This window comes from Chanodichthys erythropterus, chromosome 22 (assembly GCF_024489055.1).
Source record: "Chanodichthys erythropterus isolate Z2021 chromosome 22, ASM2448905v1, whole genome shotgun sequence".
Lineage (NCBI taxonomy): Eukaryota > Metazoa > Chordata > Actinopteri > Cypriniformes > Xenocyprididae > Chanodichthys > Chanodichthys erythropterus.
The window spans coordinates 19,925,998-19,943,607 of record NC_090242.1 but is presented as its reverse complement, the minus strand read 5'-3'; the positions used below and the strand labels follow the sequence as shown (position 1 = coordinate 19,943,607).

At 38.1% G+C, this 17,610-nt stretch overlaps 1 protein-coding gene across 1 annotated transcript in view; it reads left to right on the top strand.

Annotated features, from left to right (window-relative positions):
• The window catches only part of si:dkey-112m2.1 (transmembrane protein 132C), a 182,401-nt gene extending 165,350 nt beyond the window's left edge, over nucleotides 1-17,051 (top strand). The window contains 4 exon segments of the mRNA XM_067375380.1: nucleotides 6,770-6,978; nucleotides 12,342-12,609; nucleotides 14,240-14,431; nucleotides 15,933-17,051. Coding sequence (XP_067231481.1) covers nucleotides 6,770-6,978; nucleotides 12,342-12,609; nucleotides 14,240-14,431; nucleotides 15,933-17,051 — 1,788 coding nt within the window.
• Nucleotides 17,052-17,610: the final 559 nt, after the last annotated feature.

Here is a 17,610-nt window from a genome sequence, read left to right as displayed (position 1 = left end):
TCAAAGCATATTAAATGCAAAGTTGACTAGAAGAAGAAATTGGGTAGGCAAAGGTGCATAAGCAACAGGGATGACCGCAAGCTTGAGAATACTGTCAACTAAAGCCGATTCAGACACTTGGGAGAGCTTCACAATTAGTCAAATGAAGCCGGAGTCAGTGCATCAAGAGTCACCACACTAAGGCATCTTCAGGAAAAGGACTACCAAGCCACTTCTGAAACAGAAACAAAGTACAGAAAAAGAACTGGACAGTGAACATTGGTCAAAAGTCCTCTTTTCAGATAAAAGTAAATTTTGCATTTCATGTTGAAATCATGGCCCCAGAGTCTGAAGGAAGACTGAAGAGGCACAGAATCCAAGCTGCTTGAAGTCTAGTGGGAAGTTTCTGTAGTTAGTAATGATTTGGGGGGCCGTGACATCTGCTGGTGTTGGTCCATTGTGTTTTATCAAGTGCAAAGTCAATGCAGCCATCTTCCAGGAGATTTTGGAGCACTTTATGCTTCCATCTGCTGACAAGCTTTATGGAGATGCTGATTTCCTTTTCCAGCAGGACTTTAGCACCTGCCCACAGTGCAAAAACCACTTCCAAGTGATTTGCTGACCATGATATTACTGTGTTTTATTGGCCAGCCAACATGCCTGACCCCTGAATCTATGGGATATTTTCAAGAGAAAGATGAGAAACAGTCAATCCAACAATACAGATGATCTGAAGGCACAATAGTGCCTCAGCAGTGCCATAGGCTGATCACTTCCATGCCACACTTCCTTGATGCTGTAATTTGTGCTAGGAGCAAGTCATTTGCTGTAATATGTGCTGCCGACCAAGTATTGAGTGTACAAATGAACATACTTTAAAGAACTTGAACTTTTCTGTTTTGAAAATCCATTTTTTGATTGATCTTAGGAAATATTCTAATATTTTGTGATACTGGATTTTGGACTTTCATGAGCTGTATGCTTTAATCATCAAAATAAAAATAAATAAATAAAAAAAAACTTATGAAATGTTTTACTTAACATGTAGGGAATCTAGAATATATGAAAGTTTAATTTTTAAAAATAATTTACAATAAAAAAATGCTTTTTCACGATATTCTAATTATATGACCAGCACATATATATATATATATATATATATATATATATATATATATATATATATATATATATATATATATAGTACATATAATTAGTTATTAGTGAGATCTTGTGATGTGGTCTGCAGCATGATTTACTGTAATGCACTTCCGTAGTTTAGATGGTTTTCATTAAAATAACACACAATGAAAGAACTTGCTGACACACTTGAGTATTATTATAATAATAACCAAGATAGCAAAAGAACTGTTGGAGGGCACACATAGTGTATTAAGGCGACTGTATTAGATTTGATGTAAAGCAATATACATTCCACCGCTCTAAATTTCAGTTGTCAAGTTGAAAAATCAAAGGGATGTTATACAGAACAAGCTTGTGCCTTCCACATTCTGCCATTTGGGAACAAATATGAGAGCATTTTATGAGGGAGAAAATGACAATGTGTGTGTGTGTGTGTTTACTCCCTTCGGGTTTAATTATCTGATGAACACCCCACACTGAAACACTGACCTCTGGAGAGGAATCCCCCTCCTTCCCCACCAAAGATGACACACACACACACACACACACACACACACACACACACACACACACACACACACACACACACACACACACACACACACACACACACACACACACACACACACACACACACACACACACACACACGATTCAGAGCATCTGAAGACACTTTGCCTTTGTATGTTTTATCTACATGTTTTTTTCACTGATAAGTATGCCATGAATTGTAGTGCCAAACGTCAAGTCAAGTCACCTTTATTTATATAGCGCTTTATACAATACAGATTGTTTCAAAGCAGCTTAACACTGATAGGAAAATGATTCAGTGATGCAAAAAGAATTCATACAGTGTATACAATAGTGTAAAAGTGTAAAACAATGCAGTTGTTAGCAATCATAAACTAAAAAACCTCGGCATTGTTGAATGGAGATGGCAAATGGCAACCGCATATTTGTATTAATTTTGTTGCATCATGTTAGAAAATACACATTTGATCTCCAAACAGATCTTCCATACTTGGCTACATTGTGTTCAGCAGGATTCCTGGTCCGTTTTCAAAGTGCCAGCGACTTTGCCGATCCTTCTAACACCTGCTGAAGACATGTGTCCCTAGTACTATTATGTTTCCCCTGCTGTGCTTAATGGCACCATGCATGCATTTGGCATTAAAAACACTCCAGTCGTCTCCTACAAACATGCCTGAAACCATTCAGTGCTGGATTGTTAAATTTTGACTTGTTGGACTGCGGATCACGGCTCCAATCCTCCATACTCCAGTCCTTATTTTCTTTGTCAAATGCAAGGTGTTCTTTTCAGCAGATAAAACTAATAAATGGTTTCTTTACTGGTAAACAAATTTTAATCCAGTCTCTTATAGCTTTTGGCTTACAGTTCAAGATGAAATGGAGGTTGGAGGTCGTTAGAAGTTGTTTTGAGGTGGTCCCACATTCAGGTGATTTTCTTCCTTCTGTCAAAATGCTCACTAGTCTTCCTTGACCAGCCACAGCACTTTACATTCTGCATGGCAGTGGTCTTACTGTGCTTTGAAATAATTATGTGGACATTGTGAGCATTCACATCCTGCACATGAGCAGTATCCAAAACCAATTGACCAGATTCAACCATTTTAACAATATCCTCCTTGGTTGGAGAAGAGAGCTCCTTCCATCTGGCCTCTAATATAGCTGCCACATAGTGATTTTTTGAATTATAGGTGGAGAATAATGAGTACAAGTTTGGTGTGACCACTTGGCCAAAAATGTTCAGTATTCAGTATGTTTTCTTGTGTCATGACAAATAATGCAATTGAAATGTGGAACGCTTACATTAGTAGTACCAGAACCACATTTACCCAAGATAAAAAAAATTAAAAAAAAACTCTAGGTTAACAATTTCAAGATTGAAAAGCCTGTGAAAATCTGTAGCTATTTTTCTACTATAGTTCCCAGACCAATTTAATGTTTGAATTTGCTTTTTTCTTTCTTAAGGGCATTTCAGTTAGCAGCTGTTGATATTGTATTTGTCAGATGAGATTATAAAACCCCGGAAACACTTTTAACTGTTAATGTTTTTGATGTGCAATATTTCTTTGGTGATCTCTTTCAATTTCAAGCTGTCTAGACAGTCCAGCAAATGAGGCGATCTTCTTCTCATACAGATAGATGGACAGACTGAGAGAGTAATGAGAGAGGAAAAGACAGAGACAGAAGTCAGGATAGTTATGGAAATGTACATAAGTTGTAGAGCTGGAGCAGATTCTTTTAGATGACACACTATCAGTATGATTGTTTGTGTGTGTTCATGCAAATGTGTGTGTATTAAGGGAAGTGTGTTTCACCCAGTGTTTGAGAATCTATCTGAGGTTTTCTAAACCACAGATAGGCAGCAACATTATTGCACTTTCTGAGGTCCAGAAAGGTATCGATATCGCGAAAATAGTATGTGACTACAGCGGTTCAACATTAACATTACGAAGCGATAGGAATACTTTTTGTGCACAAAAACAAAACAAAAATAATGAGTTTATTTAACAATTTGAACTGTTGTTATACGCAGTTGACGTAGTGAACGCAGTGCAGGCTTCAGTGTCTAATGTCGAAACGCTGACTCATTAATTGTTAAATAAATTGTAATAAACAGTTCAAAATGGTTAAGAAACCCTTGCATTTTATCAAAATTATCTTAATTTGTGTTCTGAAAATGAACAAAGGTCTTACGGGTTTGGGACGACATGAGTGTGAGTACTTGATGACAGAAATTTCATTTTTACTACTACACATTTATTCAAAAAGGGTTTGACTCAACTGTGCTCAGATTCAGAGAAAACAGTGTGTGGAAATTTTAAGTCAATTAAGATTCAACCAAAAAAGCATCAACTTTTGACGTTAATGAATTTTGCATTTGTAGGAAAGTACGGTCAAGCTATTCTTCTGAAAACATAAAATAAATGAGCAAACTACATTGAAGCAATATGACTGTGACTATTTTGATACTAATTTGATATATGACATATTATTTATAACATATTATATATTACATTTAATTATATGTAATATATATTTTATTTTCTCACGTTTAATTGAACAGCAGTTCATTTGAATCAGACTTGATTTTAAAGCAGTTGATTATTTTCTGTTTGCTTAGCTGTAAATTTACTGTGAAAAGTGTTACTGTGAGTGACAACAAAACAGGGTACCTCTACGTTTTGCTATTTAATCTCAAACATTGTGTTCACCCTGCGGTGAACGTCTAGAGATGCTCAAGATGCACTCTCCTAATTACCTCAGTCAGAGATGGACAGGCAAAAAGGGACAGTGTTTGCGTCAGGCAGCAAAGTCCAGTCTCTCTGTGTGCCTGTATGAATGGGTCATTAAGTACCCAACCCAGTTCACTGCGGGGATCTCAACGTCCTCTGTAAGTGTCCCTCTCTTCAGCAGTCTTAATATTCCTGATTAATGCCCTGCCAGACTTGCTAGTTATGATGCTTACAGACAGGGCATGTTGCAGTGAAGTTAGACTGACCCATGTTCTCTACACTCAGTCAGCCTGTGCACTCAAAGCAATACCCTTCATGGGCCACCAGAGCACCTCTAAGGATCTCTGACTCTGTTGTGGGAGATTTCAATTTATAAATGAGGAAGTAAAGTATACAATTGTCAATGTAAAACTGCAAATTGTTCCATTATGTCATTTATATGGGAAGATCCAGACAGATTTAACAGATATAATTGCTGTGGGGAATTATAACACTGTTTAAGTTCATTGCAGTTGTTCATTATTACAAGCCTAGGTGTCATTTACTTTTTACCATGCTGTATTTTGTCCCCATTGTTTTATATAATACAGTAGCTCACAGCAGGTTTATATCTAACAATGACAGGTGTTGTTAACTGGACCATTGAGTCATATATTGGTTTTTAATTGCTGATCCGTATGTTTATCTAATTACCTCCAAATTCCACCAGTGGAAGATGTAGGAATTAAGTTTACAAATTAAATATATTAGTGCATTTGAGAAACTTTAAATTGGTCCACAATAATAATTGCCCCCTCAAATCACTCTTTTTCATTTTAATATAATATTTTACATTTTGCTTTTGACGACATGAAAAATGATTCTCCACTGCTGACCAAGTTAAATGCAAAGAATGCAGTACAGTAAAAGATCATTGTGCACAACCTAATTATTATACACTATCATTCAAAAATTCGAGATTAATCATTTATTTGACTTATGTGACTCTAATTTTGAAATAGTATTACAATTTAAAATAACTGGGTTCTATTTTAATATATTTTAAAATGTAACTTTTTTTTTTTGTGATGGCAAAGCTGACTTTATAGTAGCTACTACTCCAGTCTTCAGTGTCACATGATCCTTCAGAAATTATTCTGATATGCTGATTTGCTGCTCAAGAAACACATTCATCATTCTACATCTGCATTTTGAAACCTGTGTGGTCAACAACAGAAAAACGTTAGTGGTGTAACTGGAACCATCCTAAATAACCTTGTCATTTAAGTATTTTTTTGTATTTGGCATTTGTTATTTAAATCCACCTTTCCGCAATTCTGTCGTGAAAGTCAATGTGATTTTGAGTTTACATATACAGTATAATTATGTTGTAGCCATTATCACAACATGACTTATTCATTTCACAGGGTTCGATGCACACTGTATAATGGTTTGTGAAAACTAAAGTTAATCACAGCTCAAATAAATGCACCATTGACTTGATGTCACAAATAGAAAAGTAGTCTAAGATTTAATTAGGAAGTCCTATTTCTTTTCAGATTTTCTGTTTGTCTTTTCAAACGGGTAATGTAAAAGAAAAAAAAAGGTACTCTGAGATAGTCTGAGCAGTCACATGAGAACTTGATGAAGGCTTGGCTACTGATTGCAGATGCAAAATAGCAGTCTAGTATTGAGATGTAACAAGTTCTGCTCTAGAAACTGGCACAACATTAGGGAAATCTCACAAACAACTGACACTCTTATCATCTTAGATTCTGAGCTGATGGGCAGCTGCTCAGAAATCAAGCAATGCCATTGGTCCACTTCCACATCTGTTGTTATTAAAGAAGCCCTCAGGTTGATTGGATGAGATAAGATTTTCTCTGCCAGCTATCATAAGCATTGGCTAAGTGCGGTATAGATGTTCTGCAAATGAATTACTTCGCTGCTGTAGAAAGACTTGACCACAGCTTTTTTTCTGTCTTCTTCCATCTCTCCATCTGCTTAGCTCCTTTCAACCGCAAAGCCTGAGAAATATAGACATCCAAACACTCTCATTATCAAGACAACTACTCCCCTACTGACTGTAGTCAGAAATAAATACTTGGACAGGCCAGTCAAAGCCTGTCCAAGCTCTCATCTTCCTCATTAAAGCGCAGAATGAAAGCGAATAACAGCGCCACACAAAACACAAAGGCCAGACTGTTTTTCACATATTGCGCTGATTAGCACAAGAAGAGGCCTAATTTTTTGCGCTTTCAAAATTTGAAATGGTCGCCAGGAAATTGGAACGAAAAGTAGGCTGATACCTTGGCCAGAGCTGCAATTTTCTTTAATTTAGTGCTGCTTTGAATACAGTGTTGCTTGAATGCTTTGTCTGCTGTCTGATTTGTATTCCTGCTTCTTAGGTGTCCGAAAGGTGCGATTACGTGTACGTCAACGGAAAGGAGACGCGTGGGAGAGTGAGGATGATGGTGAACTTTACCTACAGTTACCTAAGCGCTCAGCTGGAGGTGAGCGTGTGGATGCCTCGACTCCCCCTGCAGATCGAGATGTCTGATCCAGAGCTCAGCCAGATCAGGGGCTGGAAAGTTCCTGCAGATGCTGCCAGCCAGAGGTTAGCAACATGTTTTGGCCGCCTTTACACTGCAGTTCCTGATGCCCAATTCCGATTTGTTGACTATATCCTTTCTTTTTTTCTTTTCTTTTTTTTGACGACCTGCTTACATCTTTTAAAAGTGACCCATATTCGATATCTGCATTTACGCTATACACTTGGTTAACCAAGGTAGGTGTACTGACCCGGAAAAGCTTAGGCTGAAAAAAAGGTAAAAACAGGTGTGATTTGCAAAAGACTAATAATAATACAAGCTGCGGCACCATATTTAAAAGTCAGCAAAATATTGGTCTCTTAAGGTGGAGAAAAAAAGGGAGACTACTTGTTGCAGCCTGGGCATTGAAAAAATTTATGTGATTGTGGTTGGTGTCCACCTGAGTTGACATCTTTCACCATCATTGCTTTTTCTGTGGCGTACGACTCGTATTGGCAGGGGAATATCCGATTGGTCCGCTTACATAGCAGATGCAAATGCACGTATCCAGTTCATATCAGTTTTATTTCCACATATGAATGAGGCCTAAAACCGATCTGAGAATATCAGAATCCATGTGCTTTTTTCTTGTTTACACGGCCATATTGGATCTCTTTTACCATGTAATGTAAATGCAGCCTTTGTTTCAAGGAATCACATTTTACAATTTGTAGCATTCAAAACCCTCTCCAGAAAGTTCAGATTGAACAGTTGAAATAATTTGAACACATGATTGTTTGGCTGCCTACATTTACACATCAGTGATAGTCGATACTAATATTTCTAATACTGTGCTAATCCTAAAGCTATACTATAGCGTAAAGTTGACAGTAAAATGTGGAAAAGTCTTTAAAACCCTGCATTGTTCCTTAAAGGGTTAGTTCACCCAAAAATTATCCCATAATTTACTCACCCTCAAGCCATCCTAGGTGTATATGACTTTCTTCTTTCAGCCAAACACAGTCGGAGTTATATTAAAAAAATCCCAGCTCTTCCAAGCTTTTTAATGGGATACCATAGATTTTGAAGCCGAAAAAAGTCGATCTATCTATCATAAAAGTAATCCATACGACTCCAGAGAGTTAATAAAGGCCTTCTGAATCAAAGCAGTGTGTTTTGTAAGAAAAAATCAATTTTTATAACTTTATAAACTATAATCACTGGCTTCCGGTAACAGCCATACGCAAGTCGAGTTCTGGCGAAAGAGTGACCGGAAGAGTGATGATGGATGTAGGAGTAGTGTAAGCTTAGGTGAGAGTAGATGCCTCTCGTAGTTCACACAAATAGGGCTGGGCAACAAACTCAAGCTTTCCGTCTCTTATATTGAAATTCTCATTTTAGACTTCTAATTTGTGACCGGTATTTTGTTTCGCTCTATCCTCATTCATCAGTACGTCATGTGTCGGGTCAGAGGTCATTCACTCCCATTATAAAGCTTTTATGATGGATGGATGTGCTTTTTTGGACTTCAAAATCTATGGTATCACTCAATCCCATTATAAAGCTTGGAAGAGCCAGGATATTTTTTATTATAACTCAGATTGTGTTTGGCTGAAAGAAGAAAGTCATATACACCTAGGATGGCTTGAGGGTGAGCAAATCATGGGATAATTTTCATTTTTGGGTGAACTAATCCTTTAATGTGTGTAGCACCTGCAGCTCTGCATTTCTATCCTAAAGTGTATTTTTAAATGTCCCTTTTAATTCAGAAAGAGGACAATTAATGTGTCTTTATTGGCATTATGGCTCCATGCACACACACACAAAAAAAAATTCTTACTGGCATATTTTTAAGAGCGTAAATTATGACTAAATGTTGGTTAGTTTAATTAGTTGGTTACAAAAATATATTACGTGACCCCTTTATACTTTTAAAAAATAAAGGAAGCAAATTATGGAGCAAATTATATTTTTGTATTTTGAAAACTCAACCGTTTCTTACTGTAATAACTCTCTAAGTACTGAACAGCACTTATAATGCTCCAGCTCACCTGCCCTGTCTCTATCAACCCTCCCCTCGGCTGTTCTCATGCTCTGGAGTTCCTTGGTAACACCAGACGAGTAGCGGAGCTCCCTCCGGAACACATGATGGAGGTGAGGGGAGGATGCGGACGCTGACTTTTTAATTACCGCTGGGTCGTCTTCAGGCACACCTGCCTCTTACGCACTAGCACCAGACGATGTGCAGGTTAATGTTGCCGTACGCTGTGGATATCCACAAGATAATTTTTAATTACTCTTCCACCAGAAACAATCCTGCCAGATTGACTCATGCATGATAATTGAGAAGAGGATGACAGGAGACAGACAGAAAAGAAAGCAGTAGAAAAATTGCAAGTCATTTGAAGAAAGTGTGGTTTAGTTAAGTCATCAGTAATGTGTGGTTGATAAGAATTAAATCTGCACATAAATTGCACACTGATCGATTTTCAATGTTCTCAATACAAAGATACAAATGTATTTTCTGACCAAACCTCCTCTTGTACCAGTCCACCAGGGATTTAAGCATCTCTGAGCTTCCTCTTTAAAGAATAAAATTTTTAGCACTCATAAAAATTCCTTACTGGCTATGAAACTGTATTATACATTATTTTTATTAAAAATATATATTTTTGTTCTTATGACAGTTGAATTATTTAGCCTTTTTTTCTTAGATATTAGCAAAATCCTCTAAGGCAAGTTCACTCGGTGGCCATCTTCATAACTCCCTCAGGCAGCTCTTTCCTATGCATGAAAAATAGACATGCAATAGACATGCAAGTACAGCTCCTATCTGTTTGAATGAGGAAAGAAGTTTCTCAATGTGGTTTGTCCTGATATTAGGGACAAACAAACCATTGTGTCACTCGCAGCATCACATTCAAGTCTCTATTATCTGTTATACTATTATACTATTTTGTTCCTAATATATTAATTTGATGGCTTATTATGATATAAACTCAAGACATCCTAGATTGAAGTTAAAGATATTGGAAGATTCACAGATGTTTTCATTAGGTGGTTTGTATGTCAGTTTAAATAATGTATGTTGTAGTATTTAAAGGGATAGTCCACCCAAAAATGCTCACCCTCATGTTACTCCAAACCTTGTCTCAGCCTCAGACGTCACGGCCATTGGCTGATCCATAAGGCACCAAATTGGAAACACTGAGAGTTTTGAAGTTGTCATCTGATTTGTTGAATTCTACAGGACTTCCGGGAGATGTGTGTGTCACGTTCTTTAATGGTCCGGCTAGAAACAAAGTCATTGTGATGCCAAACCCTCTCATGGAAGAAGAAAGTCGTCATGTTTACAACTGTGACACTGAGCGCTTATCAGGATCAACTAAACACTGGATTTTCAAAAATATGTGCAGTTTGCGGCACCATTGTTGCAGTAAACTTGCACAACGTTCTTGAATGAATAATTTATTAGAAGCACGCTGGTCTGTTATCGTAGGGACATCAACTTTACATTTTCACACCCATAAATATGATGCGGAACAAAACAATACAATATCCAGACCTTCTGTCGTCAGTCTGAAGTCTGGCTACGCAAGACTACTTCAAACTTATATGGATTTTTTCTTCTGTAGAACACAGATGATGATATTTTGAAAAAAAAGAAAGAAAAAGAAATTCTGTATTTTTTTTACAATGAATGTCAATGGAATCCAGTATTGTTTTGGACTTTTTAATAAGTTATTTTCTGTTCCACCGAATAAAGCAAGTCATGCAGGTTTGGAACGACATGAGGGAATACATTATGGATCTTGAAGAATTTTAATTTATGGGTGAGCTGTCCCTTTAAGGGCCATCTGGTGAGTTGTATTCATCAAAAAGCCCATATTTACTCACATTTGGCACTTGGTAATTTTGCACCCTGGCTGTATCATAAATGCCCTTGGTTCGAGGTCATGTCTGTCTCAGGTAGCATTTTGATTACCTCTGTGAGAGTGGTAGACATGCGGTTTTTGTTGTAAGACTGGAGCTCATTACTCCTGAGACCTCTTGTGACCTGACATTCCTCAGCTGAGTGCCGTCTGCCCTGTTTATACACCTGTGTTCTGTAAATGTCATACTGTTTCTGCCATTGGTCAGGCGTCGTTGCATAAATGTCTAAAGGAGCATGGCCTCCCCACCGGTCAGGGCCACCATGTTAACCTGCCACTGCTGTTGTTTTTTTATTGTGGATGGTTTTGACTCATTAAAAATAATGGAACAGTCAGAGCTGCCCCGCCATTCACCTGGTCTGGACTGTTTGTGTGAGGAGAGGAAATGCATCAATGGAATGTGAACAGGGTTCATGTTTACAGCCTTTTGAAGCAACTTGCCCATTACAAGAGGTTCAACATCACTGCTCAACACACACGCACACACTCACTATGGGTTTCCATGTTTTATGGGGACTTTCCATAGACATGCATTAAAATGAAAATTCTGGGTTGAAACCGAAAATTCAGGATGCACCTGGCTGAAAACCGAAAATAAATAATAAATTAACAATCAATTAATTAATCAAACGTATTTAATAATCAGCACTCAAATAGATAAAACTGAGTAGTTAAAACTTAAATTGCACATAAGGGAGTTTTTATATCAACCTTTTAATAACAGAATTGTTTCTACTCCAGATTGCTGGTCAAATCTAAACAATTAAATGAAATGACAATAAACTGTAGTAACTTCTTTTCATGACAGATTTAGACTATTTAAACATGCATTAAATAATGAAGACATCTCTAAAAGTTTAAGTAAAAATAAAATGAATATGTAATACAGTGCATATATTATATATATATATATATATATATATATATATATATATACTAAAAAAATGAAATCAACTGGAAGAATATATATATATATATATATATATATATATATATATATATATTCTTCCAGTTGATTTGTTTTTTTTTTGCTTTTCTACTTGTTTTTAAATGTCAACTAAATAAATTAAGTTTTACTAAAGTTTAAAACAAATAGTAGGTTAATTTTTATTTATACAATTTAATAAAGTATGTTATATGTTTGAAACTTATCTTTGCTTTCACCCATGTACATTTCCCACTGATTTATAATTGAATAGAATAGAAAATGTCAACTTTATTTATTTTTTTGTCTTTTTTACTTGATTTTAAATGAGTGTCAACTGTCAACCTAATTTTAGATTGAAAGTGCATGTTCAACTCTTAATTTTAGTGGGTTGATTTTTTTATTGAATATTTTCTAATTTATTATTTGCTTTCAACTATATAATTTTTCACACTGATTTTGCTGTTTATTTTTTATATGCGAACATTTTTCACGTAAAATGTTTTCATTTTAATGGGTTTATTGTACTAGAATAGACTAGAGTTGAGAAAGCGATTATAACACTTAATATTGGTTACTCTCTTTACTACAGGTTTGGAGAGGATGACGGGGATGAAGGAGCCAAGAAGGACCGGAGCTGTGGTCCGCAGTACCAGAGCACCACCGTCCGTGTCCTCACACACTTTGAGGCCGAGCCAGAGGAGTGGCAGGGTCAGCCAGACTTCCTCTTGGGCAGTGATTGGCAGGTGGACGTGACAGAGCTGGTGAGGGACTCATTAAGGGTGGGGGATGAACGCGTGGCCAAGCTGTCAGAGGAACAGGTTCTGATCGGTCTGAACATTGGCACCACCAAAGTTCAGGTAAGAAACAGGAAGAAAATACAGTATGTGTTATCTAGCCTCTATACCACCATGTACCATAAATCAAATCTTACTCTAAAAAAATGTACGTGAAAGTGGTTGCATGCATTGCTACAATAATCCAATAATCTTTGGATTTTCAGCATTATTAAAATTTGATCCATGATTCATTTGTTATAACGTATTATGCAATTTCCTCAATACACCATGACCAGATCTGCCCATGTCGGAGGAACAAAACTGACAGTTACAGTTGACTAAGCCGCAGTTCCCTTGTGTTTATACTGCATGAATAAAATCTGACGACGTCCTTGTTTTCATTGGAAAGCCAGGCTGTCATTTGTCAATCTCTCCATGCGGAAGAGAGGTGAATCAGTCCAAGTTGTGATGTGACACGTGTACACTGTCAGACGAGAAAGAGACAGCATCTCTCACTCTCATCTGTCACAGCTTCTGTGCTGTCTATCTGCACATCTCACAGCTCCTATCACAAACTATATATTCCTTTCTTATGGCAGACTAATTAAGTGTTGGTCTGTGAAAACCTCACATTGCTTCTTACAGATGTCACATTTACTTTCACACATAAATACACCTGCTTGTCAAGCTGAAATTGCCATTAGAGTGCTGTCTGACAGCAAAAGATATACGCCAGAGCCATAGGTGGAGAGTGCTTCGATTTGATCCATTTGCTGAAAATTAAAATCAGATAAGAATCCCAGTAATGGTGGGATGGAATACGTGGAGTCTGAAAACCAGTGCTGCTTTATAGATCGAGATGCCTGAAATCAAAAACCCACCACTTAACCACGGCCAAATTACCAGTTTTCCACCTTGCTATTAGACCAAAGAAAGAATTACATTTCAAAATGGGCCCTCTTGTTTTTGCAGTTCATTAAAATTAAATTGAATGACTAATTACTTACAATTAGAAGAGGTTTCAAAAACAGAGCAAGAATTGGTTTTAAAGTAGACTATTTGGAAGAAAAGATTTGTTGAAGTAGCATAGCAAGCACTAACTTTTATTTTATAGATCTATTTATAAAAAGTGGAGCACTGGGGCAGCATCTTACGCAATATTGGGTAAGGCCCGAGGCTCCTCTTGCTTATTCTTATTTTATGTCTAATTAATAAATCTCTCAATTCAAATGGCAAATTAGAGTAAGAGTGGGATATAAAAACAGAATAAGAATCATTTCTCCACCTTAACATGGCTGTATTTTAGAGTGAAAAATGCTTTCCTGTGGACTTCCACACAGTGTGCAAATGATGGTTAGAAGCAAGTGCGGGCTGTGTGCGCTGGTGACAGTGGAAGTCCCACTTACAGATCAGAAGTAAATGGCTTCTGACACTTCATTATAACATAATGAATGCGGAAATATGGAGGTGGCTGCTTTGCTATTAATTGATCCAGATTAGAAGTCTTCTCATCACGTTTCATATCGAAGTCATTTCCATGCCTGTGTGTCAGATATTGCCATATGGCCGAGGGTGGACAGCTGTCACTTAGATTTTTGAAATTGTACATAGTGACATGAAAAAATGAACAGGCTAAGTTCGTATGAGAAACTAGGAGAGAGTTGGTTGTTTTACAATGTTATCAGAAGCATTTCTGTCTGTGTTTTACCAGGTGTTGTCCCCATTGTCAGACTCAGTTCTGGCTGAGAGGATGATCCGGGTTCTGGATGATAAAGTCAGTATAACAGAGCTGGGTGTGCAGCTGGTCTCTGGCCTTTCCTTGAACCTTCAACTCAGCCCAGGAAGCAACAGGGCCATCGTTGCCACGGCTACCACACAGGAGACCATGCACAATGCTAATCAGGTAGTTTAATTAAACTATTTACAATCAATAAGTAAAATATATAAGTATATTTTAAAGGGTTAGTTCAACCAAAAATGAAATTTCTTTCATTAAGTACTCACCCTTGTGTCGTTCCAAACCCGTAAGACCTTCGTTCATCTTCGGAACACAAATTATGATTGAATCCAAGGTTTTTTTATCCCCATAGAAAGCAACGTAATTACTGTCATTCAAGGTCCAGAAAGGTAATAAAGACATCATTAAAACAGTCAACGTGACTACTGTGGTTCAAATGTAATTTTATAAAGCCCTGAAAATACTTTTTATATGCAAAAATAAAATGAAAATAACGACTGTATTCAACAATTTCTTCTCTACCATATCAGACTCGTATGCAACTGATGCAGTGAATGCAGTTCAGCGCGTCCTTGTTTACGTCCGAACGCTGACTCAGTTTTGGCCGACGCCTGTTCATGTGAGCATGCGTGCTGAAGCATGAGCTGGCCAATACTGATACCTAGAACCTGCAAGCACTGCAACGAAAATAGTGCAGGAGAATGACAGAGGAGAGATGAATTTGTTGAATAAATTTGTTATTTTTGTTTCCTTTTAGCGCACAAAAAGTATTCTCTTCGCTTCATAACATTAAGGTTGAACCACTGTAGTTACGTTGACTATTTTAACACTGAATGTGGTCATTTAATTCTATTGAGGATAAAAAAACCTCTTGTATTTCATCAAATATATGTTAATTTGTGTTCTGAAGATAAAATGAAGGTCTTACGGGTTTGGAACGACACGAGGGTGAGTACTTAATGAAAGAAATGTTATTTTCGGGTGAACTAACCCTTTAATAATAATAATATTCTTTATTGTTATTTATTAGTTATTATCATTGTTATTATTATCAATTAATTGAACAATAAATGTATTGATTATTTCTTGATATTTTATTCATTCATTCATTTAGCTGATCGATTGGTTTCCATTTCTGAATCCTGGTTAACTCTGCCCTCTGTGAATTCTCATTTCACAAAATTTCAACACCATGTAGTTAAATTGCAAATTGCATTCTGGTTTTCAGGTCACAATATTGCATACTTCCATGTCCATTTCTCAGAAATGTAGGGTTGTTTTATCCATGAGCAGGTCCAATCACTATAATCACTGTCATTATGGACAAAGTTGTTTGACACGGGCCGCATATTGATGAGGGGCTGCGGTTTGTTAGTGGATCATGCTGATCGGGGCTGCCCACTTATTCTGAGTCATCTCACATTTAAAACCCTTTCTGATTTCTCGAATCCTTTGCATCGGCAGGGATTTCCTCTTTCCTCCACATTGATAGACATAAAACGGGCAGATTTGTTGAATCTCCCACTGATCAGAGCATCTGTTCACTTTGAAATGTAGTTCTGGGGACTTTTAAAGCATTCAAACTGTCCTGCATTGGAGTAAAAAATTATGCATACTTGATACAAGAAAATTAGCATAATTTGTTCATGTTGTGTTTCTCTTTCAGGAGTCCCTTGTCAGTGCGTGGCTTCAGTTCAGCGATGGCTCCATGACCCCTCTTGACCTCTATAACCCTGCACATTTCGTCCTAACGGCCACTTCGCTGGACGACAAGGTGGTATTGGTGAGAAAAAGCACCACCTGGAGGTGGCCAGTGGTGGTGGCTAAGGGTGAAGGGCAAGGCATGTTAGTGCGCCTGGAGATGTATGGACCCGAATCGTGCCTAAAAACCAAGCGTCGCACACTTCTGGCAGCAGGCAACGCGAACGTCCATGTGAAGTTCGGCCGTGGCGATGAAACGGGAAACAGTGCGAGCGACAGGAGATACAGGCCCAATGCCCCATACTACGGAGGTTCAATCTCAGACATGGAGGCTGGAATCATGAACAGAGGTGCTACCACCATCAAAACATCCATTCCAGGGAAAGCAAGCGGTGACAGGCTCTCAGCTGGTGATATTCCGGTTGATTTCTCTGAATTCCCAGCTCAAGGAGACCTTCCACCTGGACATAACACAGAGGATGACTTAATGCAGACTCGCCGTGGGCTCACAGATCTGGAAATAGGCATGTACGCCCTGTTAGGTGTCTTCTGCTTGGCCATCCTGGTATTCCTAATCAATTGCGTCTCCTATGCCCTTAAGTATCGCAACAAGCAGCTCCCATTGGAGGGCCAGGAGACCATGGCTCACGCCCACGACTGGGTTTGGTTGGGTCATGACGCGGAGCTTTTGGAAAGCCAAGCGGGTTTGTGTCTTGATCAAGAGGAGCTAGGTGGGACCATGGACTCCGGGCTGGGCCTGGAAGAGGGTAGCCAGCTCCTCAATGGCCTTTCCTCTCAGAAGAGTGTGCAAGGCCAGGTCCACAGGTCGGCCTCTGACTCGGGGTGCACTGGGAGAGATCACAAGAGCGAGTCCATAAACTCACCCACTACCAAACGGAAACGAGTCAAATTCACCACTTTCAGCCATAGCAAGCCCAGCAATGGCTGCCCGTCCATAAGCCCTCTTCTCATTGGTCAGAACGACATCAAATGGGTTTGCCCAGACATCGAGCTCGGGGACTCCAAAGAGCTCCGAAATTACATGGAAAGGTTAAATGAAAATGCTACTAAGAACATTGCATAGTGGGCTTGAATTTATTTATGTATTTTTCAGACAAAAGCGTAGCTCACCCATATGCCTTCTGGATAAGGTGGTGGTTGGTGGTGGTCGAGTGGGTGGGTTGGTGGGGGGGGAGGTTGGCCTGACTCTACTGCACTCAGACAAACTCACATCTCACCATGAAAAGGCAAGCCATTCATCTGGTCTTGTTTCCATGGCAACTGTCATGAGGGTTCATCATCAGGAAAGAAGGAAAACAGAGATGGTTGTGAAACCGCTGAGAATGTGAGAACATTGGATTATGAGAAATGTTTCAATTGAGATGTCTATATTTTCTTTTTTTCCAAGAAGAGGATATTCCATTCTATTTTGAAATATATATATATAAATATATATTTGTTTTTTTTTCTTTTCTTTTTTTCTTTTATCACACTGAAGCCGGGTTAGTGGTGGTATCTTTTAGTGAGTGAATATCTCAAAAACACTAAGAGCTGACATTCAAACATATCAGTGGCACACTGGAAAGCGAAGCATTTCCACGAGAAATTGAACATTGACTGGCTCTGATGATGAGTGAGAACAC